Source organism: Perca fluviatilis, chromosome 4, assembly GCF_010015445.1.
Source record: "Perca fluviatilis chromosome 4, GENO_Pfluv_1.0, whole genome shotgun sequence".
In the NCBI taxonomy this organism is placed as follows: Eukaryota; Metazoa; Chordata; class Actinopteri; order Perciformes; family Percidae; genus Perca; species Perca fluviatilis.
The window spans coordinates 40,519,575-40,546,708 of record NC_053115.1 but is presented as its reverse complement, the minus strand read 5'-3'; the positions used below and the strand labels follow the sequence as shown (position 1 = coordinate 40,546,708).

Sequence of the window (27,134 nt, the reverse complement as noted above, 5' to 3'; positions counted from 1 at the left end):
CCCAGAGCAGCATGGTCACCTGGAGAGTCCGGTACAGTCTGACTCTGCAAACGCTGGCATCTGAAAATCTGATGTTATGGCACTCGTGGTATTCCTCCGGTGCTGGCTAAAACCTCTTTAAAGGGTGCCAAAACGTCCTCTATGCAGTATAAACCCAGAATAAATACCGGTTATAACCTCATAATACTAACCATTAAACTCTGGGTCGACTCCAGCCATCTTCTCTGCGGGGAAAAAGATTGATGTCGGAAAAAGCAACTTCTTCTTCTCTGTTAATTAGCAGAGAGCGGAAGGTGAGGGACCGGATGTCAGGCGATTATCCTGGAAATGGACTTCCTTTGATCCAAAGGGTTAAACACATGGGAAGGTACCAGCAGCAGCCGTAACATATTTATCTGCTTGCTAATTTCCCCAAACTTTTGGCTCACCCATCCTTTGTAATCCTAAGAGTATTATGTGTACTTCTACCTGAGATCTTCTCTATTGATGACAAACTCCTGCAGCTGAATCTGACATAAGGCAGTTATTGCTTTTAAAGAATCAATCATCAGCGTATAGTCAGACTGAAAGGATGTGGGAAGAAACACCACTGAGGTTTGAAGTGAATGTTGGGAATAAACACATTTTAATGGCAAATGTTTTGTAGGGATAAAGTTGAGATGATGGTAAAGAAAGTGGAATTTGAAAGTGTTAAAGTCAATCTGTATTATAAAGTAATGTTCCTCCACGGATTTTTCCAGATCCACGCACGTTAAAGGTGCCCTGCCACACAAAACCATTTTTACTTGTATTTTTTTTAATATGTTAGGTCCACATGTGTTTGTGTTATGTCATGAATGTGAAAATGAACTGCTACCTCCTCTGTCAGCTCTAGCCACTGAAAAGAAATAAGCGGAGAAATCAGGCCAATTAGAAAAGCTGGTCAGTCTGATGTGGTGTTACCTGAGCTCATTACTATTCATGAGCTTGTCATGTTGTGTTGGGTAAAGAATGCTGATAGCCAGGCTCTCATTGGCTAGCTGTTAGCCAGTCAGTGTCTTAGCTTGTTGAATATTAATGAGAACTGGCACAAATCAAGCTGAGTCTTCCTGCTGGTGTACAGGGTAGACATTACCACAAAGTAATGAAATATGTGTGACAGGGCACCTTTAACTTCCAGCTACTTGAGTAAATATATATTTAGATACATAAAGAGGGAGTGATTCAAAGTTTTCCAAAAATCATTCAAGTTATCAGAAGATCAAAGAGTTAAACAATGTTATTATGACAGTCAATGTTGAAAATTCATAACCAACTGTTGAGCAGCCAAGAAACATGTTGTAGTATAAGAAGTATGTTTGCAGTTTGTTTATTTTATCAAAGTTTGAACACAGAAACATCTACAACAGTCACAACATGCAGTTTGACATATTTCATGTTTTATTCAAACATTTGCATAGAAGATGAAGCGCTGATTGAAATGACATGATACCCTCATCAGATAAAACATAAAAACCTACATGTATATAGTTCAGTTTGTAACTGTACCTGAAAAAACTCTGGCTTAACACCTTCAGAAATGAAAAGAAGCAGAAGATGCTTGACACCAGTGGCGGCTTGTCAATAGATGGCGTTGGGGCGCCGCCCCCACCAAAATTCCAGAAATATAAATGTATACAGAAATTATATGAAAATGAAATAAAATTAAAAAATAATAAAACTGGCTTTAATCGGTTAACTATGTTCTATGTTTCAATATGTTTCCTGCAGTTTCATGGATAGGGGCCGTTCTCTTAATACATCCATGGCAGGAACACCGGCCAAATGGGTGCCGTCGTCCGTCCGAGGGGCCGTCTTCCTTCATTTTGACCGATTTGACATGTATAATCGGCGGGGTGGGCACTGCCGGCAGACGGACTCAAATGTGCTAACCCGGAAACGGGGAGCGGAATGAGCGTGACTAGAGTCTCTCAAAATCTGACAAAAATCTTTTAAACTGACCTTTGTTGATCTGAAATGAAGACAGATTCAGCAACTGCATGGCCTATTTCTCGCTTAAAATGTTTTCAGAAACACGTTTCGGTGAACTATTTTAGTACAATATGAAATCGTATTCTGAACAAGCCGCCATGAGTCTGGCTTTAAATTTCCGGAGAAACAAGACCCACGTGACGCATTCGTCCAATCAGCTACCGGTTTTAATTTTATTGGCGATAATACAGATTAGCACCGCCTGCTGTTATGGAGACGTATTACGTCTCGTCGCTTTAGTGTGTTCTGAGGCACTTTTTTTGACCAATTTGGGAAGACTGATCAGCCTAACTACCGTTTTTGACGTCGGCTCTGTGTCTGGGCCTTAAGTCCTTAAACTTTCGGCCAGCATGTGACCTGAAGCTGGTCTCTAATTGGTTTCTTAAAAATTCTCCTCCAGGCGCAGGTTGCTGCATCCCTGGCGAATCAGAATTGGATACATGTTATTTTATCCAATCTGATTGGTTCCTCGACACATGTCATTCAAATTTACGCTACTCACTCCGCCAAAACCTTGCAAGCTTAGAAATAACACAATGACAGATCACTTTCGTAGAGTAAATGGCAGCAGTCAAACCAAATTCTGTTATTGATTTACAAAAAAAACCTTTTACAAGACGTTCACTGGAAGAAAAGAAGAGGATAAAGGATTTCTGAGCGGACCAACCCGATTTACAAATCCAGCAGCAGGCTGAGGCCAATGACCGAGGGCGAAGCTACAACGGAGCTACAAACGGAGTTGGCTGGCTGGATGTGATGTTAGCAATGCCTTTTTTTGCTTTCCCTGTCTTTTTATTTCAAAGTGTCGGCACTGAGGTTTTGTGTAGAACAACGGGGGTAAGAGTCAGAAAAAACATCTCTCTGAAAAATGAAAATGTCATGAAAGTAGTCGCAGACATCTTGATAATAGCATGAAGCTAACGTTTGTTGGCAGAGTTAGCATTGCTGAACAACTAGCTAGCCAGATGAAGGCTACAGGATGGGCATTAGAAGGCACAACGAAGAGGTGACAAAAAATCGACACATACTGTTCAGGATAATAGGCTGTGTGACATTTTGTAGAGCCGACAAAAACAATGTACAGGAAAGATTTTTTGAGTTCATCCCTCAATTTTTTTTTCTAACATTGGTGGATTTGCCAGCTTTTTTTCCAAGTCCATGTTTTCTGGATAAAGTGGTTGCCCATAGACTGCCAAGATCCAGCAACGTCAGATGGAACTTTCATATCCGTGTCATCAATACTGTTTTTTAGGACAGAGAGGATCTCATTTGCTGTTTTGAGAGAATACAAGACTCTCGTGACTTTGACCCCAATACTGTCAGATATGTCTGAAGGAAAGGAGAGTAAAATGTATGTTCAAGTAGTTAACATGCTTTTTGTTAGTGGGTGGGAGGATATAGTTAAAAAAAAACTCAGTCAGAGTCACTATCTTCTTATGTTTGTAACTTGAATATTGTATCATATTGTCTTGCTCTTCTTAAATACAAAATACATAGTTTTTTAAATAAAGTAGTGCTGGTTGTTTTGCCCAGTTTCAAAGAACTACTTTGTATTTATATGCCCTCCCTCCCCCCCACCAAAAAAAAGCACCCCCCCAAAAAAATAATTGTCATCAGGCGTCACTGCTTGTCACAAATAATTTCACAACATATCATATGACACAAATATCAAAGTAAAAAAAAATAAGTCACATTATATTTCACATTGTCTAAAAAAAGCAATTTACTTTCTTTTACAGCTTGCCAGCAGGCTTCAGTTCTGTGAAGTCTTCTGTTTTTTTTAATGCCCATCATGTGTAGCTCAGTACTTTAAGGAACTACAAGCAGCAGGATAATCTTTTGTGAATGGATTACATTTATAAAGCAGTTTATATGTCCCTCATTCATTCATTCACACTAGAGTCCGGATCGGGCCGCATTTTTCTGTCCGAACAAAACCGACAGAGCAGTAACCGAACCTGGCCCAAGCCTGACAGGCATTAAGATATTTATGTCCGATCCCAACCCGAGCCCGACACAGTTAACACAGTTAAAATCTCTTTTTTGTTCCTCATACTAATGACACATGTACGTTTGTTTGTGTGGAAATCCCGCTTTTATTAAGCAACTGTAGGAAGGCATTCGGAAATGTCAACAGATGAGCGCATCAGCGCACACGGGCAAACAAGCGCACGTTAATAAGCTGTTTAATTTAAAATGTTCCGTGTATATATATATATATATATATATACACACACACACACACGCACACAAACACACATAGTGAATTATGGGTTGGTTTTGGCTGAATTGTATATATAATTTACCAAATGGAAAAAAATATCAGGAATGACATTTTTGAGCATTCATTCTCAAAAAGTTTAATAATTCTTCATAGCAACAATTCTGTCAAATATAAAAGCACAGAAAATGTTGTCTAAAATATGTCTAACCTTAAACATAGCTTACATAGTTTAAGGACCCCTCTACTATGCCTTAAGTTGCAGTTTATAATATACAAGTATTTTTTGTCTTTACAATTATTTAGAGCTGTAAGCAGAAAGTTAAGGTAAATGGAGGTTATTCATATTTTGCTTTTATACATTCACCTCACACACCTATGGCAGCTAGTTACTATGCAACGAGCTGGGCTGACTGACAGAAGTGACGTAGGGTTCACTGTCTCCCCCAGGAGAGTTTACAACCCCTCACGTTTCTGATGGCCTGCTGACGGAACCAGACAACTTTTTGTCTTTCAGTTGCTGTAACAAGCTTAGATTTGAAGCTAGAGTGAAGATCTTGGTATCATATGAAACCAGACAACTTATGGTCCTTTAATACCAACCATATCATGCTAGCTCGTAGGCAGAGAGGGGAAGTACCGAAGTACAAATATTTCGTTACTGTACACAAGCAGATTTTTCAGATATTTTTACTTTACTATTTATTTTTGTGCCGACTTTTTACTTTTACTCCTTACATTTTTAACACAAATATTGGTACTTTCTACTCCTTACATTTAACAAAATTGGCTCGTTACTTTAGTTTCAATTAATTTCAGTGGAGTTACCGCTATTGTTATTGCTGGTTGTTATTTGTATGGGGAACTTCTTAATTAATGTCTGTTTAGTAATTCATATTTTATCCTTTATTTTCTTTCCAGAAGCCATATTTGAGCACACACACATACATGTAGATTCCTTTAAATGTTAAGGGGAAGATTGAAAAATAGAAACTGGATCTGTGAATTCTCACAGAATCACATTTGAATTCATATCTTGCTACTCAGAATCTTATTAATCTCACAATTATCATATATTTGATGTTTTAGGCCCATTGGCAGACATACATTTATAATGCAGGAAAAGGCATATAAAGAGCCTTTTTTCCATGTCCACTTACGTTTCTCAGCTTGCACTGCAGTAACATTTGTGTGGTCCAGGTAGCTTTATGTAAAAAATGGTTGTCATTCGCAAGACTACTTTTACTTTTATACTTTAAGTAAATTTTCAAGCCTGTACTTTTCACTTTTACTTGATTAAAGAGGTTAAATCAGTATTTCTACTTTTACCAGAGTATTTTTTAACAGAAGTATCTGTACTTCTACTTGAGTACGGGAAGTGAGTACTTTTACCATCTCTGCTCGTAGAGAAGGTGGATAAATAACGCTCCAAAGTTAGGTTACATTTCGGCGAGGGGAAAAACTGGCATGGCCATTTTCAAAGGGATCCCTTGACCTCTGACCTCAAGATGTCTGAATGAAAATGGGTTCTATGGGGACCGACAGGTCTCTCCTTTACAGACAGACATTTGATGATAATGCCATGCAGTTTTTCTCATGCAGTATACATTTTTTTATATTTTCAACTAAAATGGTGTATTTGTATATTTCTGCACACTGACTTCTGACTGGAAAGCTGAGACTCTTTTGGATTAAACGAGCAGAAGAAATGTCATATATGTAACACTATATCAATATCTACTCAACATATCAATAAATTCTCATTCCACATCTTGTGAAAAGTCAATATACCGCCCAGCCTTAGTAGGCAATATGTGTGGAGTATGTGGGAGTATTGCTTTTTTAACATTATCACTAGTCACAAAACTCAAAATTTTGAAAAGTTATCCACATACTAAGGCCAATTCTAGATCTTAAACTGACCTTTTAAGAAGTTGAAGAGAAAATGTCCTCAATCTCCAAAAATCTGTTTTGTTCTAAAATTCTAAGCGGTCCTCACTAGAAAAGACGTACAATACCACACACATCTGCAGATAAATTTAAACTTTAAAGTTGGTGTTGATTGGGGCTCTGGCTCCTTTTCTGCCGGGTCACTTTTGTCTCCCAATGAACCTGAAGGACAGAGAACAAAACAATGAAAATCTGTTCTGTCTTGATCCTATTCAGACTGCACGATCTATACCAAGTTTCCCTTCTACAGGTTTTATCTGTGTGCTACACTCCCAGGCTTTTTTGTGTTTTGATATGTATCATTCTGTGTTTCACAAGGTTTCAAACAAGAATTTACAGACTTCCAGTTCCTGAGTTTAATTCCTTAATTGAATTAATTTGGTTCCAAAGTTCCTGGAAGTTTTTGGTCAAAAGTGTCACTTTCAGTCAGGAACTAATTTTTGACCAGCACGTGAACCCTTTGACCCCTTATGTCTCAAACATAAAGGAAGATGATCATTAATGCTTAGACTCAGGGGCGTCGGACTGGGGGGAAAAGGGGGACTGAGTACCCAAGGCCCTCATGTGAGGAGGGCCCAAAAAGATGCTGGAATGAATAGCTGTGGATACGGGGAGGGGCCCATAGAAAATGCCTTTCTACAGGGCCCAGAATTTTGTGCTACGCCCCTGCTTAGACTATAATAACTCCCTCTTAACTTTCCTTGACAAGTTAAGAGAAAGCTCTGTTTCTAAAAGGCTCTGTGTTCAGCTCTCAGTACTTTTGTAGTTCAGCTGTATTAGAGAAGTGTGAAATTACTGCTGTTGCTGCTTCATTCATTAAAAGATTTCTGCATGTAAACTGACAGGATGCTAAAATTAAAAACAGGTCTAATATAACTAGGGGTGGTATGGTTCATGAAAAAAAAACATCCGAACCATTCGGTCCGCTTGTCTCGGTTCGGAGCGTGTGTGTTGCACGGTTCGACGCATGCGCAATGTAGCCTCTTGCCCTTCAGGTTCCCGTATGTGACCTCAGACAGTGTGTTTCCCTTTCACGCGAAGAGGTGTGGACAAGTTACCAACATAACGTGCGCGAAAGACCGTACAAAACATTTCAGACCGTCCTGCCAACCTGTATACATTTTATTTCAACATCAATGTACGCTGTAACGTTTTTTCACTCTAAAGTAACAAGTTTCCTTTTTATTTTTAAAGAACTTTTTTTTTCAATGTTTAACATATTTTGACTTATTCAAAAGACGGCGCTTTAAGAGTTCCTCTCTTTTTCTTTTAAAGGATACAATTTTTGTAAGAGCTACACTGAAGTTGGCAGTTTGATGAATGCAAGTTATTTCAATTGATATTCTGTAAGATTTCAATCTTTGTGTGCTAAAAAGGCACACATGTTCCTGAAGATGGCAATACACATTCTCTTTTTTTGCCAAATAAATGAAAAGCTTGTTGAAATCATCGATGTCTTCCGCTGTATCAAAATCTCAGCTAGCTTTCCTCAGAGATGGTCCCAATAATGTGCTTAAAGTCAAGTCAAATTCAGTTTGTGCATGACTACATGATATAACTATTTTTTAATACTGTATCCTATATTGTGGATAATTAAGCTAAATATCATATGCTGAAGTATTTTTCTGTAGTGTTAAAGATTAAAAGAAAAAATAACAAGAACCGTACAGAACCGAAAACCGTGACCCTAAAACCGTGATACAAACCGGGGGTTTTGTGAACCGTGCCACCCCTAAATCTAACAGATATGGACATTCTGCTGTATTAATTCCTGTGCCCAAAAAAAAACAGCATTAGTTGCCTGAATGATTACAGACCTGTAGCACTGTTATCTGTTAAAATGAAAATCTTTGAGAGAATAGTATGTAAACATCAGTTCAGTGTGGTCAGGCTAGACACCTTCTAATTTGCATAAAGGGCAAACAGGTCCGTCGAGGATGCTGTATCCCTATGTCTCCACTCCATTCTACAGAACCTTTCACCTTTTAATACAATTTTACCCAGCAAACCTTTTCAGAAACTTCAACAAATGGGGGTCCATAATTCCTTATGTCACTGGATTTTCTATAGCAGAGAACACAAGTGGTCAAAATCAGTAACAAGATCTCTAATGTCAAGCACATTAACACTGGTGCCCCTCAGGGGTGTGTTTTATCACCTCTTCTATATTCGCTGTACACAAATGACTGCACATCACACACAGATTCTGTTAAAATGTTTAAATTTGCAGATGATACAACAGTGGTGGGACTGATTTCTGGGGATGATGATGTTGCCTATAGAAATGAGGTCCTATCGCTGATTGAATGGTGTTCCATCCACAATTTAAGAGTAAAAGTCCCTTGTACATCAATGGAGAGGTGGTGGAGCGGGTGGATAGTTTTACGTTTTTAGGCACAACAATATCATCCTCTTTAAAATGGGAGGATAACATAACCAATGTTACCAAAAAAGCCCACCAGAGGCTTTTTTTCTTTGCCAGTTGAGGAAATTTGGGGTAGCCTGTGGGGGAATGTTGCAGTTCTACCGAGCCGCCATCGAGAGGGTCCTCACTTTTACTGTTCCTGTCTGTTATGGCAACTCCACTGTCCAGCAGAGGTTGCAGCTGGACAGGATAGTCAATATGGCCTCAAAAATCAGTGGCTGCAAACTCTTCCCCATTTGTGAGATCTACAAGGCCCGTATCCACCGGACAGGCCTAAAGATCCTACAAGATGAGACTCACCCTGCCAACTCCCTTTAACCATCCTCCCATCAGGGAGAAGGTTGAGAGCTATTAAGACAAAAACCTCCCACTTTCTCAACAGCACATACTGCAGAGCCATTAAATCTCTAAACAGCTCTCCATCACTGAACCACTACCTCATGGAAAAAGGTTCTCCTAATGAGCCTGTATGAATTGCACTTCTCTGTTCACTGTTTTTATAATACTTTTCTAAATGTTTTTATGCCACCCATACTAGCTTTATTGTATCTATTTATTGTAAAGGTTGTGGATTTGCGCTCTGCATCCCTATGCACCATGTCACTTTAACCTGACATCTGTCACTCTAGCCTCCTGGACTGTCATCCGGGTATGTGGTGAGCGTTGTGCCCTCTTCTTTTATCTGCCTGTGTCTAGTGTGATCCCATGTGTACGGTGGCCGACAGGGGCAAATGCCCTGCAACTTCAGGAAACACATGCAAATAGACAAAACACAAGCAAATTAAGAAAACAACTACATTAATTTGACAACACATGCGCAGCATTCAGCAAACGCGCTGCAAATACACACAACACAACCAAATATAAAACGCGCTGCATTTAAAAAACGATGCAAAAAGAAAAGCAAACCCGAAAAAGAAGCGATGCAAAAGAAAAACAACTTCATTAATTTGACAACACATGCACAGCATTCAGCAAACGCGATGCAAATACACAACACAACCAAATACATAAACGCGATCGCGAATAAAAACGATGCAAAAGAAAAGCACACAAACCACGAAAACAAATGCAAAGAAAAAGCTGCATCCAGATTTCACAACGGAAGTTCTCCAGACCTCTAGAGGGAACAGCTGATAAGCTGGATTTTCGACCCCTTTTCTGCCTTTTTATTAGAGTCGGGTATGGCTGCATAGTAAAAAGAGAACTCCTGTCTCATGTCCTTATTAATAACATAATATAATATTAGTAATATACAGTCTCTGCTCCCGTCTCAGCAGGGACGCTGGTGCCGTGGCTCGAGCCGACCTTTCAAAATAAAAGCTTGCGTTTTCGGCTCGTCTTCCTTTGGTGTTTGGATGTTTTTGAACTAAACAGTACGGCAATCATGCTAATGAATACAATAACTTTCAGGGATGTATTACTTACAACACAATAGAGCAAGCAAAGCAGTTTTGTCTTTATTTGCAGGCGGGATTTAGGCTATTCAGTTTGATAAATCCCACGGTAAATTGTCTGGTTTACTAAACAGGGGGGGACTATTTTAAATAGTCTATTTTTTGTATTTCAAGAGCGTATTGCTCCACAATATGAATACAGATTGGTCACTTATTTTGTTGTATAATCACAATATTACACTTGAGGAGGTCTACACTTCAGTGATGCGCTTTCGGACCTGGAAATTAAACCCTCTTCATTTGTGGCTTAAACAAACGTCAACGTTAAACACTGTAACAGTTTTAAATGTTTTATTACCACGAGTTTACGGACATGTTTACAGACTCTGCTAATTGAGTAGGCCTATCAGCTGTGACACGAGCCGAGACGCACCCACCAACCGAGAAAAACATATCTCAAACATAGACTAAATATTTACAGTCTATGATTTCACCGCGTAACAACCGTTCTGAGATTGAACTTTTTTTTTTTTTTTTTTTTTTCTCTCTCTCTCTCTCTCTCTCTCATAGACTAAGTAGGCTATGCTCTTCCCCCAGCCCCCCCCCAAAAAAATCAGCTGTTCCATTGCTAGTGTAATATATCCCTCTAGAGGTCTGGAGAACTTCCGTTGTGAAATCTGGATGCAGCGTTTTTCTTTTGCATTTGTTTTCTGGGTTTGTGTGCTTTTCTTTTTGCATCGTTTTTTATTCGCATCGCGTTTATGTATTTGGTTGTGTTGTGTATTTGCATCGCGTTTGCTGAATGCTGCGCATGTGTTGTCAAATTAATGAAGTTGTTTTTCTTTTTGCATCGCTTCTTTTTTCGGGGTTTGCTTTTCTTTTTGCATCGTTTTTTAAATGCGCGCGTTTTATATTTGGTTGTGTTGTGTGTATTTGCAGCGCGTTTGCTGAATGCTGCGCATGTGTTGTCAAATTAATGTAGTTGTTTTCTTAATTTGCTTGTGTTTTGTCTATTTGCATGTGTTTCCTGAAGTTGCAGGGCGTTTGCCCCTGTCAGCCACCGTACATGTGGGATACCGTATGTGTATATATATATGCTCTATGTTTTTTGTTTTTTTTGTGTCTTTGTTGATGTCCTGTCATGAGCACACTGAAGCAAATCCCTAGCAACTTGCACCGAGTTGTATGGCAATAAAGTATTGAATCTCTATTTGGTCAGCAGATCAGAGTTGCAGGAAAGTGGTTTGTCAGCAGACATGCAAAATGTCATCAAGATACAGATTTTGATCTGGCTCTGTGGTGCACCGTGCCAGCACAGCTCCACTTCTCATTGCAGTTAGCAGCATGGATCGACACATCAAACCCCCCAGAAAAACCGTTAGAGAGTTTTATATTAAATGGTCTGACTTTTGCATTATATGCTTTGGCAACACATGCCATTTCTGCGGCCTGAATGCCAAAATGTCTTTTTATCTGACTGTAAAGAAAAATAAAGTACATTCCTAAGCTACTCCTGACTCTGTATATTCATGATTGTTTAAATATGCAGGTTTTGTTTTATTCCACACTGGCATTTTCACGATTTATTTTACAGTTTAAGCAAGAAGACTAAACAAATACCCCATTAATGCCTGTTATTAACATGCAATCTGTTTCTGCTTATCTTACGTGGATAACGATGTTTAAGCCCTAGTCACCAGTTTGGGCTTTTTTTATATATTATTGTGTATTCAAGCTTTTAACGAATTTCCAGAGTTTCCACTCCGATGTTGAAACAACATGGATACAAAGTGCCTGTTATGTTATTGTCTGAACATTATGGATATGTTGATTCAATGCATTATTTTAACTTACTGTAGTTAGAGCCATTTCAGGACGATGCTAAACGAACACCTACAAAAACAGAAATTCTGCGAGAACGCCAACAGCAACTCCAATCATCACTTTCCTCAAGTTTTGATCTGAAACACAGAACAAGAAGGTGATGTTACTCTCACAATGTAACTGCAATCATGTAGAGAATATTAGTCATAACTTACACAATGGGACACAAATTCAGAGAACTAATAATATACAAGGTAGTTTACAGATTAAAACTCCACAGAGAGGAATCCCACCAGGCACAGTGACATCAACGTATGGCTGATGTTATTTTGCTTGGCTACACAGTGGAAGTGTTCGACTCTGCCAAGGGCGTGGGAAGGGGGGTACTAAGGGTGCTGCATAATTACTAATATGCTGTCTGACATTATTTATATTTTGATATATCAAATAATGAGGCATATAGCAAAAAAAGGTTATGGATATGTTTGAATATAGCCTACTAAAAAGTATTAGTGTTATAGCTGCTATAGAGGTCAAAGTGACGTGACTCGCTGAGAAGCGAGCAAGCTGAGGCTAGTTGACTGGAACGTTAGTTGTAGAGAAGAATATGTCGCAGAAAAGGATACAAGATTTTTTTTTCCGGCATAGTAATGTGGCTAAAATTAGCAAGATTTCATCTGGAGATGTTACAGTTGATGTTTCCTCGTCCACCGCCGAGGCAAACTCTGTTGGGGCAGCTGAAGAGCCAGAGACGTTAGCAAGCCACTCGGCTAACGTTAGCAGCACCATCATAGCATCTAACGTTACAGAAGGATTTGAAAAGCCCTGTTAGCCAAACCACTTCAGTTATCCTGGAAGGATTTTTAACTTTTCAGCCAGGGTGGTACTTAAAGTGGCAATGGCAAAATTATGTTTCTGATAAGGACTATGTGCTGTGCTTTGTGTGCTGCAAAGCTAAAGAGAAGGAACTGTCATTCCGAGGAAAAGAGTTGTTTTACCAGTGGAGGGTTCATAAACTGGCGCAAAGCTACGAGCAAATTTTCCCAACGTGATTGCTCTGACCTGCACCTGGAGTCAGTGAGAATGCTGGCATCTCTCAACCAAAAACCTATATCAGCAATGATATCTGAAAATGTAGGAAAATATCAGAAAGTCGCAAGGACTGCACTGGAGCTGCTGTTCAGATCTATTAGGCTCCTTGCGGGGTCATAACCATTGGGATGGCGTTCTCTGGCAAATGATATTGGACCGAACATACGACAAGTCCAAGGCACGTGAGTGGATACAGTGAAGAGACAACTGGATATCAGGCACAATCCAGAATAAAATTTTGAAGATTCTGACACACAGGTAGTGGAGGACATCGCACCATGCACAGAGCATCAACAGTGGCAGCGGGAGTTCTTTGAGGCTGTGGATATTGTAACGTCAGAGCTAGACCGTCGATTTGACCAGCCTGGAATGAAAATGGCTGCCAAGAGAGAGAAAACCATCACCGATGCTGCCAATGGACTTTATTGAGGTTTGGATGACATTTCTCCCCATCTCCCTATCCAGATAGACAAGTCTTGCTTACATATGCAGCTCACACTGTTGGGTAACCTTACTAAAGACAAGGGACTCCGAACATCTACTGACAATGCACAGTTTTTGAGTGGACTGCATCCTCAAACAAGAGAATTGCTGAAAGAAGTGGAGAAGTTCATGTGACACTGCCTGTGTCTGTTGCCTCTTCAGAAAAAAATTTCTCCACACTCAGGCGGCTAAAAACATGGTTGAGGAGTACGATGACTCAAAGAAGGCTCACGTCCATCAGGATATTTTAGATATGTTGGGCATTCAACCTTTAATGAAAACACAGTAGAACGCAAGGCCACCTTTGGCATCATCAATTAAAAGTAAGCTGTCTGTCTCCCACCTCACTGTTTCCATGAAGGTAGTAGGTGTAGACTTTAGGGCTTGCGATTGACATATTTATTGGCATATACTGTATATTGGCATCTTTGACAGTTAAAAAGTGAAAAACTCTAAACTCTAATCTCTAATTCCAGTGTTCAATGTATTGTATTTGCACTATGAATACTATGGAAATGAAGAGATACATTAGCTTAACTCTCAGTTCTGTTTACATGTTTGTATTGATCCCTGTAAATGGTTATAACTGACATTGATTTTGATGCATACCTTTACTTTTGTAATTTATAAATGTCTTTGTTATTTGAACTATGAACACTTGAAATGAAAATACACTTCAGCCTGGCTATAGCTGTGGGAATCATGTTGATAGATTTCTTTTGATGCCTGTAAATGCTTGACCTACAGTGCCTTGCGAAAGTATTCGCCCCTTGAACGTTTCGACCTTTTGCCACATTTCAGGCCTCAAACATAAAGATATAAAACTGTAATTTTTGTGAAGAATCAACAACAAGTGGGTCCCAATTATGAAGTGGAACGAAAGTCATTGGCTATTTCAAACTTTTTAACAAATAAAAAACTGAAAAAGTGGGCGTGCAAAATTATTCAGCCCCTTTACTTTCAGTGCAGCAAACTCTCTCCCAAGTTCAATGAGGATCTCTGAATGATCCAATGTTGACCTAAATGACTAATGATGATAAATAGAATCCAGCTGTGTGTAATCAAGTCTCCGTATAAATGCACCTGCTCTGTGATAGTCTCAGAGGTCCGTGTAAAAGCAGGAAAGCATCATGAAGAACAAGGAACACACCAGGCAGGTCCGAGATACTGTTGTGGAGAAGTGTAAAGCCGGTTGGATACAAAAGATTTCCCAAGCTTTAAACATCCCAAGGAGCACTGTGCAAGCGATAATATTGAAATGGAAGGAGTATCAGACCACTACAAATCTATGAAGACCCGGCCGTCCCTCTAAACTTTCAGCTCATACAATGAGAAGACTGATCAGAGATGCAGCCAAGAGGCCCATGATCACTCTGGATGAACTGCAGAGATCTACAGCTGAGGGGGGGAGACTCTGTCCATAGGACAACAATCAGTCGATACTGCACAAATCTGGCCTTTATGGAAGAGTGGCAAGAAGAAAGCCATTTCTTAAAGATATCCATAAAAAGTGTCGTTCAAAGTTTGCCAAAAGCCACCTGGGAGACACACCAAACATGTGGAAGAAGGTGCTGTGGTCAGATGAAACCAAAATCGAACTTTTTGGCAACAATGCAAAACGTTATGTTTGGTAAAAAGCAACACAGCTCATCACCCTGAACACACCATCCCCACTGTCAAACATGGTGGTGGCAGCATCATGGTTTGGGCCTGCTTTTCTTCAGCAGGGACAGGGAAGATGGTTAAAATTGATGGGAAGATGGATGGAGCCAAATACAGGACCATTCTGGAAGAAAACCGATGGAGTCTGCAAAAGACCTGAGACTGGGACGGAGATTTGTCTTCCAACAAGACAATGATCCAAAACATAAAGCAAAATCTACAATGGAATGGTTCACAAATAAACATATCCAGGTGTTAGAATGGCCAAGTCAAAGTCCGGCCTGGAATCCAATCGAGAATCTGTGGAAAGAACTGAAAACTGCTGTTCACAAACGCGCTCTCCATCCAACCTCACTGAGCTCGAGCTGTTTTGCAAGGAGGAATGGGCAAAAATGTCAGTCTCGATGTGCAAAACTAATAGAGACATACCCAAAGCGACTTACAGCTGTAATCGCAGCAAAAGGTGGCGCTACAAAGTATTAACTTAAGGGGCTGAATAATTTTGCAGCCCAATATTTCAGTTTTTATTTGTTTAAAAGGTTTGAAATATCCAATAAATTTCGTTCCACTTCATGATTGTGTCCCACTTGTTGTTGATTCTTCACAAAAAATACAGTTTTATATCTTTATGTTTGAGGCCTGAAATGTGGCAAAAGGTCGAAAAGTTCAAGGGCGAATACTTTCGCAGGCACTGTATATACAGCATATGATTTTGATGCATACCTTTGTGCTGTCACTTAGTTGAAAGGTCAAATTGTCTATAATTTTAGTGTTTAATGGATTTTACTGGTGCCTATACCAAATGCTGTAATGATAAATAGCTACCGCTTGTTAATGTTTTACTCAGTTGGCTCTCATCACTTGGCTTTCTCAGATCAGCTGACGTGTGTTGTTATACGGTTACCCTGGCTATGTAACATTCAGGAGTTTCTTGCTAAACTCTTAATAAAAGTACTGAAGCAATTCAAATAACTCTTTTTTTTAAAGTGAATCATCATTTTCCCTACATTTCTTTCTTACTTATAGCTTAGCCTCTTGATGATTTATAGCGAGTCATCTACTGTTCTTTACATGTAATATAACATGTAATGTAATAGAGATGCAGCATCCATGAGCAGCTATGCCTAATGGGCTATTATTTTATTTACAACACAATATTGAGACAGACTATATAACATTAACAAACCAATGAAGAATGTGATTAATGTAAGTAAATAAAGACAGCACATTAAGTAACCGTTTTAATTTTAAATATGTTTAAAATGTAAAGGTCATCTAAAGGTAACTGACTATGCATAAAGGAGGCTGGTGAGCTCTCAAAATGATGAAGATCAAGACAGTTGTATTTGTCATGGTCTTAGTACACATGAATGATCAGCATAAGCTGATGAGCATGAATGAGAAGCCGCTTCTTGTGTCTTTTGTTGTGTTAGAGTGCCATCTACTGGGCACAATTGGTAATTATCCTGAAATATGGGAATATGAGTGGAAAAGAACTACGGTTTACAAGCACTGTCTCCTAAAACTTTGGTTATTCTGCAAAAAGAATAAGTTGCTTTAAAGATAATTCCGATCTAAGCTCTACTGTGAGGGCAATGCCTGTAAGTACCATTGCATATATACTGCGCCAAAATGTCGTATTTAGCTGTCAAAATCCGAAATATTAACTGGGGGGAGAAATCGTCAGACTTACCATTATTTTGTTATTCAACACCCCTGGTGTTGAATAAATGGTATATATATATACCATTTGCCACTCTGGGCATTTTCAGTTTCAGTCCAAATTACGCACAATAAGCAGTTTGATCTCACTGATTTAATGCCATTTATTTTCTAAGTTTTAGTACGCTCAGTGAACCTGAGTCGAGCGCGAGAGAGATCCGACCCAGAAGAGTAGAGGTTAGGGACTGCTCGTTATTTATTTCAGGGGCCACTGGAGTAGTTTTGGGACCTTTAATCAAAATAGATCTGACCCTCCCTACATCAGCAATAACTTTTAGAAGACCCTCCAACAGGATAGGAAGATAAAGAATGACCATCCCAATTAATTTAGTGTACCGATTTGAGATTAAAGCTGTACTGAATTCCATTGTTTATTTTGCAGTCTTGACATATATAGCTAAACAGCTGCATTCTCATCTGACGCATCCCACTCCTCTGTTACGGTGTGGTGGCCATTTCACTAGATTTACTCACTAACATGGTTGTGGAAACACAATAACCATGGAAACTAAATGTACACTTCCTGCATTACTTCAAATACTAAGTTACTCATCTAGTAAACTAGTATTCACATGAAATAAAACAATAAAAATTGTGACCATTCAGCAAAGCACACTGGGTAATTCAACACTGGTTGCTATGGACTCGTCACTAGGCTTCCTCAGTCATTGAATATTTTAGTATAGGTAAAAGTGCCGAAGCTGAACATTATCCAAAACTCCATTTCTCAGACGAGCCTCAATTTGGGAGTTTGCATGCTACCACTCCTTCCTTCTCAAATCCCTTGAAAAGGCTGTTGTTTGCACAATTTCACAAATAATCACCGGGACCGAAAGGATATACCTCCCGTCTCATGCCTTCCCGGCTGCCGGCTGGTGCTATCTGCGGCGTGAGTTTCGGATTTTCAAAATAAAAGCGTTAATCTGGTCAGCTATGTTTATAGTATGGTGTTTTGGATGTTTTTGAACTAAACAGTACGGCAATCATGCTAATGAATACAATTATTTTTTCAGCAGACAACAGTTACAACTCGATTTGTGTTTATATGTGCAAGCAGAATTTATTCAGTTTGGGAAATCCCACGGTTTCTAAGCTACAGGTCTGGCTGATAAAATAGGGAGGGACCCATCTGCTAGCGATAGGGGCCGAGACTGAGAGAGCTACATGAATAAATATGCACCAAACAAGCCACTTTGAAATGTTGCTCTTCTCATCTATCTATAAATTGCAGGAACGTCTGTCTGTGTGTGTGTGTGTGTGTGTGTGTGTGTGTGTGTGTGTGTGTGTGGGTGGGTGTTAAGCGCATATCTCTCGAACCGTTAGTCCGATGGATTTCAAACTTGACGGTGTCTTTCTATGGGCACGGGTAAGTGCAGTGCCAAGTTTGACGTTGTTTGGATTAGAAACGCAAAAGATATCGTCTGTAAAAGAAGCACACATTGGCTTTTGCTGCTCTAGCTGCTGGCCCCTCCCCCTCTCACACTGAGTGAGCAGTGAGCAAGATCAGAGACAGATAAAGAGCAGCAGAGCTTTGGCAGCTAAAATGTGACATACACCTCATACCCACAAACATGTGCCAAGTAGCACTACGTTAACGATCAAACGACACAAGACGTCTCTCTCTCTCTCTCTCTGCGCACGCACACACACACACACACAAACGGTCTGGTTCTGGTGGTTGATGAACACAGATATGTGCTGATTAGCTCTCATAACAGGCAAGGTGGGTAACGCATTGCCATGAGTCCATGAGGCTAATGTCTGATTACTCCACATTGTCATTGTAATATTTTGTGATTACATTCTGATTCTGTCAGGTAAATATAGTAGTACAATGTCTTCCTCTGATGTAGAAGTAGCCTACACTGTAAGTCAGTAGTAGGGTATAGAGGGGAGTTGCATATGAAGTGGTTTGGAGTCCTTCTGTAAGTAATTTTGGGTACAATTTGGTGTTGAAGAATTCTACAAGCAGCAATGATAGGCCAAGCAATTGGCCCGTTCCAGACAGGCACATTTTCTACGGGCACTGCACTAGTGAATACAAAAGTTGGGAGACCCTCCCCTGTAGACTAAAAAAAATTGGATGACCCTCCCATCCTCAAAGAATAAATATACATGACCCTCCCCTATTTTCCTCCGGTGGTCCATTCCATAAATACCGAACGGTCCCTTAGTGAGGCCAGCGTCTCCACGGCAGGTGATCCGCTGCGCCACGCGATGGATGAAATAGTAAATAGGACTACAGTAACAGAAATATGTGCAGACTTAAGACAGTCAAGACGGCCCAGTGTTTGGTGGACCGGGGTACACCCTTGTTCACTTACATAGGCTTCAAATCATCCCCGACTCAGCGTTTGTTCCTGGACAACTTCATAGACAACATCACAGACGTATGCCAGTAAGTGAAGTGGAACCTTTTCTTTTGTAACGTTGGTGAGTTTTGTGCACTTTTCAGTTAGAATTCGCCACGTTACACAGCCAGACAAGACTTTGCGGAAGGCCCGCACATTCTCACGTCTGCTCAAAAGATTGGCGGACGGCCCGCACATTCTGACGTCAAGTTAATTTTTAGAAATCACACCATGTGTGGGAAAAACCAGTGTATGTAAGCTTTTTCGGTGCGACGCTAACGTTTTATACATGACACCCCTGGACCCAGCTCCTGAATCCTGCTTAGGTTTGTCGATTATGTCAGTTGAATATGTTCATAAAAAACTAAAAGTATTATTTACATGAATAGCAGATGTTAACATCTTTCTATGAGTGGCATGACTGTAGAGATAACATACCTGAAGGATGTGTCTGCGGTCCAGAGCTGTACGCTCATTAAAGATAAAAACATGAATTACATTTTTTGACCACATACATGATGTACATACTTTTTCTTTCGCATTTATTTCATGTAAGTACTTAACGTAAAACTGATTAAAAAAATAAAGGTAAATGTTAAAATCAAATCAAAATATGGGGATAAAGATGTTACTTCTGTAATTGAATGCATCGGTTAGTTATTTTTGTTAGACATATTTCATATATATATATATTTTTTTATTTATTTTATTTTTTTTCTGACTTTTGAAACCTTTCTGTTTGAAATGAAAGGTTATGACAATTGGTTTAAATATTTTGCATGAGAGGATTTACAAAATGAGCGTCATGATAGACATGTTCATACTGATCCTTACTTTTATTTCCCTCCTGACTCTCATTCTTCAGTAGTGTGAAGTTTCCAATCAGTTTGAAACATTTTCAAAGCGCCTACATGCTTTAGTGAGGTGCACAGTGTCACATTTAATACAGACAACAAGCCAGATGTTAGTGAATGTGAGTGAACATAACTAATTCCTGGTTTCAGACTCAGACAGAAGAGGAGGATTCCTGACCAGAGTTAGAAACCAGAATGTGGAAAGTTTAATTGTTGTTTCCATCTTCATTTTCACTTTGAGTCTAAAACCTAATGCTGTGTTTTCAGTTAGTTCTTCTTTTAATGAACCAACACTCTGCTGCAGTGAATGAAGTGTAAAGAACATGTTTGTCATCTGGGACCCTCACTGCAGAGCAACGAGTCCTAATAACAAGTTTACATTGTCCAGGAAAAACTTTATTTGCCTCCATGTTATCAAATTATTACCAAGAGTGATATACCATCACTGTATTTATTCAGAGTTACAGTTTGGTCCCAGTTTGTAGTTGGAGTTCAGTTTCTAGTTAGAAATAAAATATTAAAGATGTAGATATGGTTTTAATTATTGATGATTTTGATTGTTTGTGATTAATGTGTGACAATAATTAATAAATCACTCTCTTATTAATCTGATTGCAGCTCATACAGATCAGCAGTTGAGTGAGATGGAAATATCCAGCCTAACAGACATAACTGGGCCATCAAGTGTAACATTATATAACTTAACTGTACTAAACTTGTCTTATGTTGTGTTTTCTGAAGAGAAGAATCAGCTACTCCACAGTTACATGTAGTAGTTAGTTTGTGTTAATATTTCTAACAATGATCTCAGCTGTACGTAAGAATCAGAAACCTTTTCATTCCCAAAGGATTTTGAGAATTAGAGCAGAAAACACTACAGACTTTGTTTTCTGCATGTTTTCATCTCAACTGGAAAGAAGAAACTAACTGTAGAGAAAAGAGTCTCAGAATCAGAGCTGACCTTCAGTCTGTACAGTGAGGAAGTGAAGTAAACAAGTTCTGGGTATTATTTTCTCTATGGTGTAATATTTAATAACTTGTGTTTTGATAGTATAAGTGTTACTCTGACGCTGTACAACACTTCTCAATGTTCATCATTTCTGTCCCTGAAATCCTTCTCTGAAACATTTTTACTAACAGTAAATGTAACTCTGTTAATGTGACGGTGTATCATGTACACACATTTAGTATCAGTGTATAATCATAGTATTAGAAAGTCACAAAGAGAACAACTGATGATGTACGGGCTCCTAAAAGGTGAATTCAGACTGACGACAAAGTCAAGTTTTGTCTCTATTTAATTTGTGAATTTGACTGTTGAATGTTTCTAAAGTTTGTGTTTTATTCAGCACAAAATACTGAAAATACAGAAATAAGCTCGAGATAACTAGGAATGTACAAACCAACTAGATTAATTCAAATTTAAATTAATTGCCAACTATTTTGATAGTCGGTTAGTCGGTTTGAGTAATTTTTTGATTCCAGCTTGTTAAATATGAAAATGTTGTAGTTTCTTCTCTCCTCTGTGACAGTAAACTGAATATCTTTGAGTTGTGGACAAAACAAGACATTTGAGGACGTCATCTTTGGGAAACACTGATCCACATTTTTCACCATTTGACATTTTAGAGACCAAACAACTAATCCATTAATCAGGAAAATAATCAACAGATTAATCGACAATGAATATAATCATTAGTTGCAGCCCTAAAACCAACTGTGTGTGTTAATATGTAACAGTACTGAACTATAAACTCATTCTTGCTCTTATATCTGTAGACTAATGAAGTCGAGTTTCAGTGGGAAGTTTTCACTCAGTTTGAAACATTTCCAACTTCAGCAGATTTCTTCATCTCCATTTCCTTTATGTTCAGTCTGAAGACACATTCATTTAAAGAAAAAAAAGAATAACATATAGGTACAATTAAATGAATATGAAAATACAACTAGTAAAAATCTCACCATTGACATAAATCCTTGTAGAAATCTGATGGCGGATTGTCTCCTGAGTGGCTACACAGCGATAGAAGTCAGCCCTGGTCATAGTAGTGGTGAGAGTGATGTAGAAACGGCCTCCTCTCTCTGAGACCTGGGGCTCCTCAGCAGGAAGGATCTTTCCAGCACTGTCCTGCCACTCTACTTTAGGTTTTGGAGAGCCATGAACTTTACACTGCAGCAGCACTCCATCCTCAGTTTTACGTATTGTGAAAAATGGTTTTGGAGCTGCACCGGTGAACATAATAGAAACAATAGATTAAAATGGATAATTATAGTATTAAACATGTACTATCGGGAGCCTCAATTACACATTCCAGGCAGCAACGTCTGAGACAGCACGATATTTAAAACCCCATTTTATTTTGCAATACTGTATCAATTTTCAAAAAGACAATATAGATTTTTATTTTTACGCTAAAAAATTGTCATGTAAGACAGTGGTTCCCATTTATGTTGTGTTTAAACCCCGTACTGCTAGATGGCTATGCTGAGATGCACCACTAGTGTCCTTGCCTAACAGTGCCTAGCAGTGCCTGACTTTTTCTTAGAAGTTAACAATGTAGCTATGGCTGAACTTTGGCCGACTTTAGCATATAAAAATTAGCTCACTAAGAACCTGGGAACCACAATCCCAAACTGGCAGTTTGATTTTCTGTGTACTGAATTATTAAACTTAAACTTCTTTGACTTTTATGAACATCATGTCTTTTTTTAAATATTAGTTTTTCTAAAATTATACTTTAAAAAAAATCCCAATATATTGCCTTATCGAACAGTATCAAAATATATTGCAATTTATTGAATTGTGACCCATGTATCGTGATATGCATCGTATCTCCAGATTCTTGCCAATACACAGCCCTACGAAAAACCGTTCTTTACTTCTGTGAGATTTGTTTTGCTTCAAAAATATAAAAAAAACATTATGTATCAAATATGAAACATAGCATATTTAAAGTTATGCAAACCCATGGTGTCAATAGGTCTGAATTGTGTTAGTCTTAGATTTTGGATACTGTAATATCGTGATATGACATAAGTGGTGTCTTTTCCTGGTTTTAAAGGCTGCATTACAGTAAAGTGATGTACTTTTCTGAACTTACCAGACTGTTCTAGCTCTTCTATTATTTGCCTTTTCCCCACTTAGACATTACGTCTACATTACTGACGATTATTTATCTAAAATCGAAGTGTGAAGATATTTTGTTAAAGCACCAATTGTCAACCCTAGAATATGCCGCAATATCGATAACGAGGTATTTGGTCAAGAATATCGTGATATCGGATTTTCTCCCCATTGCCCAGCCCTAAGATTAATAACACATTATGATTCAACAGCACCCCCAAACTACAGTTTTCCAAAATGACCATAAAGAATTAACACCTCTCTGAAACGGTTTCTATAACAACCAATTATTAGAACCTTCATAGGATTTATTCCTAAGTGCTTGGTCTTAGCTATGTGTACCTAATACATTGAAATTAAGTGGATGTAGGTTGCACTGTTTTTTCATTGGGATGGATGAATAACAAAACGTGACCAATGCACAATTAATCCTATTTTTACCCACTGACTGAAAAAATAAGTTGTTTTTCATAAACATTTAGGTAAATAATTAATATTTACACAAACGTAAAATACTTTGCTTATAAATGTCACAGTATGGTCCACAGATTTTTTTGAATCATATCAGGCCTGTGATCACATACATGTGAGAAGTAGAGTGTTTTAAGAGTAGTAACGTTATTAAAATCAGGACTCACCTCGGATGTTTTCCCCTGTTCTGTCTTTTAAGATAGGATCTAAAAAGGTAAAACAAAACATTAGTGCTTGTGAAATATTTATATTATTAACTATATATATATATATAATATTAACTTGACAAAAAGTTAAAAAGACATTTTAATATCCTGCTCATTAAGCAAACTCTTTAACTGTTTAATAAAAGTACTCACCAAAAACAAGCTTAATGTAGAATGTTTGACGTGGATGAAGACGTGGAAAATCACAGGTGTATTCTCCACTGTCAGATAGCTTTGTATTTCTGATAATTATGGAGGCGTCTTTTTTCTGATTCTTACATTTTGGTTAGTTTTTTTAGGATATACTGTATTCTAATTTTTATTTTTCATAACCTTTATATATACTGTATATTTTTCTAATTCTTAAGTTTCACACTGGTCTTAAGCATGCAATGAAACATTAATAACATTGAACTCTCTTTTTCCCAAATAATGTTGAACATCAACTATATAGGCCTTTCTCTCTCTCTGCAGATTGTGGCCTTTCAATAATGTGATTGTATGAACTTCAGTGTTGAGCTGAGTTAGAAATGTTACAGACATGATTTTCTCTTCTAGTAAGATTCCTACCATGACTTTCACTTCCTGGACACAAACTAAGAACAATTTGAAAACAACTTTGCCACAATATGTAAGGTGACAAAAATATCAATGTTGTCTTCTGCCCCTGAATGGTCAGACAAATAAATAAATATTCTTCGTGGTCCTGGTATTATACAGATTAAAATGTTTGGGTATTAAGAGACAGAAATATATATGATCAACATGAGCCCTAAGAGAACAGGCTAAACCAAACAGTTAGTGCTTGTGAAGTATTATCAACTTGAAAAACAGTTAAAAAGAAATTGTATTATCTTGCAGACATATTTAAATGTTTAAATGAGCACACATAATGAAAGTACTCACCAACAACAAGCTCAATGTGGAATGTTTGAGGTGGCTGAAGACGAGGAAAATCACAGGTGTAGTTTCCACTGTCAGATATCTTTGTATTTCTGATGATTATGGAGGCGTTGCCGTGTTTCAGTTCATCTGGAAAATGAGAGACTCGACCTTTGATCTGCTCACTCTGACCACCTAGACCGTTGTTGTAATGACTGCCGTTAACATACATGAACACCTCCTTCTGACCATCATCTTTCTGAGCAACTTTCTTCCAGTCAAAGTCTTTAAACTCAATGTTCTCCTTGGTGCTGAGAGAGCAGGGTAACACAACATCAGCCCCTCCTTCTACTTTGATGACTGCTGGCCCTGAAAGATAAAATTATGTATTTATCAGTATGTTTACAGAGTAATCAGCCATTGGAGGCGCACGGTTTGTTGTAAAGTTGTGTTAAGTGTGAGCAGTCAGAGAAAATAAATACTGTTGGCCTGTAAATTGTATGTCTGCCGTGGTCTGTGCTGAGGGTAACCCACGGTGACAGCCAATCTTGCTACATAACCTTTATATTTATTTTTTTTCTAATTATTACGTTTCACACTGGTTTTAAGCATGCAATGAAAATTTAATAACATTGAACTTTCTCTTTTTCCCAAATACTCGGTATAGACCTTTCTCTCTCTCTGCAGATTGTGGCCTTTCAATAATGTGATTGTATGAACTTCAGAGTTGAGCTGAGTTAGAAATGTACAGATGTGCTTTTCTCTTCTAGGAAGATTCCTACCATGACTTTCACTTCCTGGACAGAAACTAAGAACATTGTTATTTTTATAAGGTGACAATATGTCAATGTTGTCTTCTGCTCCTGAATGGTCAGACAAATAAATAAATGTAGGGTAACACCACTGCTCTGCAAAGAAACAGATCTAGTAAACATCCTATGAACCTGTTGGCATTACAGCTCTTATTATTGATCACATACTGTCTCCTCATCAGATACAGCAAGTAGAAACACTACACAGTTTATTCTACTTCAAAAAAGGAGAATAGAAGAAAACAGGGAAAAAGAGAAAAAAAAAAAGAGAGAAAAAAAAAAAAAAAAAGAGAGAGAGAGAGAGAGAAGAGAGAGAAAAAAAAAAAAAAAAAGAGAGAGAGAGAGAGAGAGAGAGAGAGAGAGAGAAGAGAGAGAGATAGAGAGAGAGAGAGAGAGAGAAGGAGATAAAAAAAAAAAAAAAAAAAGAGAGAGAGAGAGAAGAAGGGAGTAAAGAGAAACATGTAACTTTCTCTGGTTTAAATATTTAAATGTGGGGCTCTTAGCCTAATAAATACATTTTAAAATTCACACCAAACCTCAAACCAGGAAGTGGAGAGCTGGCAGGAAGTAACATGGGGAGATTGGGCAGTATCCCATAATAAACACACAACTGTTTGGGTTGTTTCCAGTTTCTAAAATGTGAGGATTTTTCTGCATTGAGTACTTTTACTACTTTAAAGCCTACATTTTCCAGTGTTGTAATATTACCTTCATTTAAGTAAAGGATCTTAATACTTCTTCCATCACTGCTTATCATATTTTGGTTTCTACTTTAGCTTATCAAAAAAAGAAGCTTCAGGCAGTTGGCAGCATACATCCATGGTTGGCAGCGGATGGACAGTTTCTGGGAAATGCACAGAGCCCCACCTTCTCACGACAAAATGGGGACCACACACACATGCGCGTGCAGCAGAAATGACGCCACAGCTAAAGTTACTAAACTATCAATATTTTTGATCTGTGCTAAATATTAGAAAACATTTTTATGTGACAGCAGCTGGGCAGCATCATTACAATTCTGTTTCCAGACCTCTGCATGTTTACAGGTGCTTTAGACATTTAAATCAAATAAAAAAATTACATTTGCAAATACATAACTCAGTGTAATGATCAGTTTTCTTACCATTTTGTTGAGCAGACGTGATTCCAGAGCGAGTCAGGAGGCAGAGACACAGAAGAGGAAGAAGCTCCATCGCTGTCGATGTCTCCTAAAGATCAAACATCACTTTAGTTAGTTTGTCTTGTGCATGGGGGATAGTTCAGGGCTTGTGCCCTTTTCCATCTATAAAGACAGCATGTGAGGGGAGGAGCTGAAGGAGGAGCCCAATTTGTTCATGCACTGGTTGGGGAGTTGTCTGGCAGTCGTGAACATGAAAATAGCCTACTAAAAAAGATAAAGGAAGGTTAAAAAGTATTAAATTAGCTTAATAAATAGAAGGGAACAATGAAAAGAACAATAGACGAGGTATGTAGAGTGTAAATGGGGTCAAGGAAATGATGTTAGTGTGAAAATGTAATTGTGGGTTATGAATTGGGATTATGGTGGTTTGTTTTGCAGGATTATTACATTTTTTTCAATTCAATTTCATTTATAGTTTCAAATCATAACGGGAATTATCTCAGGACACTTGGAGGATAGAGTAGGTCT

At 38.4% G+C, this 27,134-nt stretch overlaps 1 protein-coding gene across 2 annotated transcripts; it reads right to left on the bottom strand.

Moving 5' to 3' along the window:
• Positions 1-5,477: 5,477 nt before the first annotated feature.
• Positions 5,478-26,767, bottom strand: LOC120557674 (butyrophilin subfamily 2 member A1-like). 2 transcript variants are annotated; one of them, XR_005638993.1, is made up of 8 exons: positions 26,610-26,767; positions 24,699-25,043; positions 23,754-23,792; positions 21,954-22,214; positions 19,576-19,608; positions 11,858-11,964; positions 8,191-8,245; positions 5,478-6,343 (listed from the first exon to the last, which is right to left on the bottom strand). XR_005638993.1 is itself a non-coding variant. In XM_039798224.1 (7 exons), the coding sequence occupies exons 1-6, from the start codon at positions 26,677-26,679 to the stop codon at positions 11,897-11,899; spliced, it is 816 nt and encodes a 271-aa protein (XP_039654158.1). In that variant the 5' UTR covers positions 26,680-26,767; the 3' UTR covers positions 5,478-6,343; positions 11,858-11,896. The 2 variants fall into 2 exon arrangements, 1 of the variants encoding a protein (XP_039654158.1); XM_039798224.1 differs by lacking the exon at positions 8,191-8,245.
• Positions 26,768-27,134: the final 367 nt, after the last annotated feature.

What these genes read in the sequence shown, in the direction of transcription:
- LOC120557674 (XM_039798224.1), bottom strand. Translation starts at nt 26,679, where the DNA reads ATGGAGCTTCTTCCTCTTCTGTGTCTCTGCCTCCTGACTCGCTCTGGA. An exon ending in CACGTCTGCTCAACAAAATG is followed by an intron (nt 25,044 to 26,609) that starts GTAAGAAAACTG and finishes TTTATCTTTCAG; the next exon opens with GGCCAGCAGTCATCAAAGTA. An exon ending in ACCGCAGACACATCCTTCAG is followed by an intron (nt 11,965 to 19,575) that starts GTATGTTATCTC and finishes TCTGTGTTTCAG; the next exon opens with ATCAAAACTTGAGGAAAGTG.